The sequence below is a fragment of the Lottia gigantea genome (assembly GCF_000327385.1).
Source record: "Lottia gigantea unplaced genomic scaffold LOTGIsca_1147, whole genome shotgun sequence".
NCBI lineage: Eukaryota > Metazoa > Mollusca > Gastropoda > Lottiidae > Lottia > Lottia gigantea.
In genome coordinates this window covers 1-1,853 of record NW_008707119.1, presented here as the reverse complement: position 1 = coordinate 1,853, position 1,853 = coordinate 1, and the positions used below count along the sequence as shown (strand labels likewise).

At 31.3% G+C, this 1,853-nt stretch overlaps 1 protein-coding gene across 1 annotated transcript; it reads left to right on the top strand.

Moving 5' to 3' along the window:
* Nucleotides 1–1,353: 1,353 nt before the first annotated feature.
* Nucleotides 1,354–1,851, top strand: LOTGIDRAFT_59810 (hypothetical protein; the record flags this gene model as incomplete). Its single annotated transcript, XM_009047634.1, has 1 exon — nt 1,354–1,851. A coding segment is annotated over one exon (498 nt), but the record flags the coding sequence as incomplete, so codon positions are not given.
* Between the last annotated feature and the right edge of the window lie 2 nt (nt 1,852–1,853).

The following is a 1,853-nucleotide window of genomic DNA, read 5'->3' as shown; positions in this document are numbered from 1 at the left end:
GGATGTTAACAAAACGTATCACAATTGTTCATTATCATACAAGGAAGAACCATACCGATCATCAATGAAATAAGAAAATATTTAATACGAATTTAGCCCCTGTTCATTGAAACAAGTTCAATTTTTAGCTGGTATATTGTAGAAGGCACATTTATTGAAATATTTCACTGAAATTTGAGGGAATTGAATTAGGAAGAAGGAGCCTCATTCAAAGTTTAAAAAAACGACGAAATAATCAATAGGTTATATTGTCCTTGATTTATCAATTAAAGAAGACCCTTCTGTCAAATGATATTTTTATTATGAAAAATAGCTCGCCAGGCAAGTTAATATACGCCCACTGGCAGCTTTGCTTTTAAATAAAAATATTTGGCTGTAAAGTAACAATTACCAGTATGAAATATTCAACCTTGTGTCATACACTGAATAATATTAGTTAAATCAAAATTTGACAAGAATTGGGCGTTCTAGATTATTTACGGGCTAAAACATTAACGCGTTTTGTAGAACAAGGGCAATAACTCATACTAAATATTTTTCCATTCATCTGATTTTCGATAGGGTTTATCCTTGGTTGATACTCACACCAAGTTTCATCAAAATTCATCAAGAATTGCGTCTTCTAGAGTGTTTTCCTTGCTAAAAATTAAACGCGTTTTCAAGAATAAGGGCAATAACTCATACTAAATATTTTTCGATTTTTCTGATTCTGATAAATGGGTGACGGCAATATACGCAGTTCATTTGATGTGGGCCTATAAAAAAGAAAGTGCTAGGTTTTATGAATTCAGCCCAATGTATTTTCAAAGATTGTACTTAATTTGAAATTCCGCCGTGCTAAATTGAATAATGATTAATAATTTTCTTTTTCAGATGGATAAATACAAGAAACTGTTCATGGTGATCACTTTGTGTGTTTGTTTGGTTATTGCATTTTATTTTAAAGGAACAGAAATTTTACAACCACACATCACCAAATTACACCAATACGTTTATCAAATGACTGATTATACGCAAGTATTTGTTAGCAATTCTAGTACAGGCAGTTTAAAAAATAAACATAAAACAATAATTATGTTAAAAACTCCTCAGTGGTTAGCTGCAAAAGTAACATCAAATATGTTTGATAAATGTGAAGTATCCGCATGTACATTTCATCATAAAACACCATTTAAATATGTCAATGAAAGTGATGCTGTTATTTTATTTGCATTGAAATACTCTTCCAAAAGATTGTTGGCACGAAAAGCCAAAAATGGACAGATTTGGATATTTGCCGTGTGGGAATGTCCATATTTGTCTCATTCAGGAGAATTTAATAAAGCAATATTAAAAGACACGGTAAATTGGACTATGAATTATCGACTTGACTCGGATATCCCAGCACCTTACGGTATTGTGAAGAATACCAGTGGACAGTCAAACAATTACAAAGAAATTATGGCAAGGAAAACAAAATTGGCAGCTCAATTAGTAAGCCATTGTCCAACGCAAAGTTTACGTGAACAATATGTCAAATCATTAGAAAAATATATACCAGTAATGGTTTATGGGCGATGTGGACCCGAGAAGAAAAAGAGAAGAGAAGCACATTTGCTTCTAGAAATTGAAAAATCTTATAAATTTTATTTGGCTTTTGAAAATTCTTTGTGCCGTGATTATGTTACTGAAAAATTTTTCGAGTGGCAAAACAGAAGTATTGTTCCTATAGTGAGAGGTGACGGTAATTATGAACATTTCTACCCCAAAAATTCTTACATAGATGTGAGAAATTTTAAATCAATTTCTGATTTAGCCAAATATATTAAATATTTAGATAGAAATGACACAGCTTATATCGAATATTTGAAAGC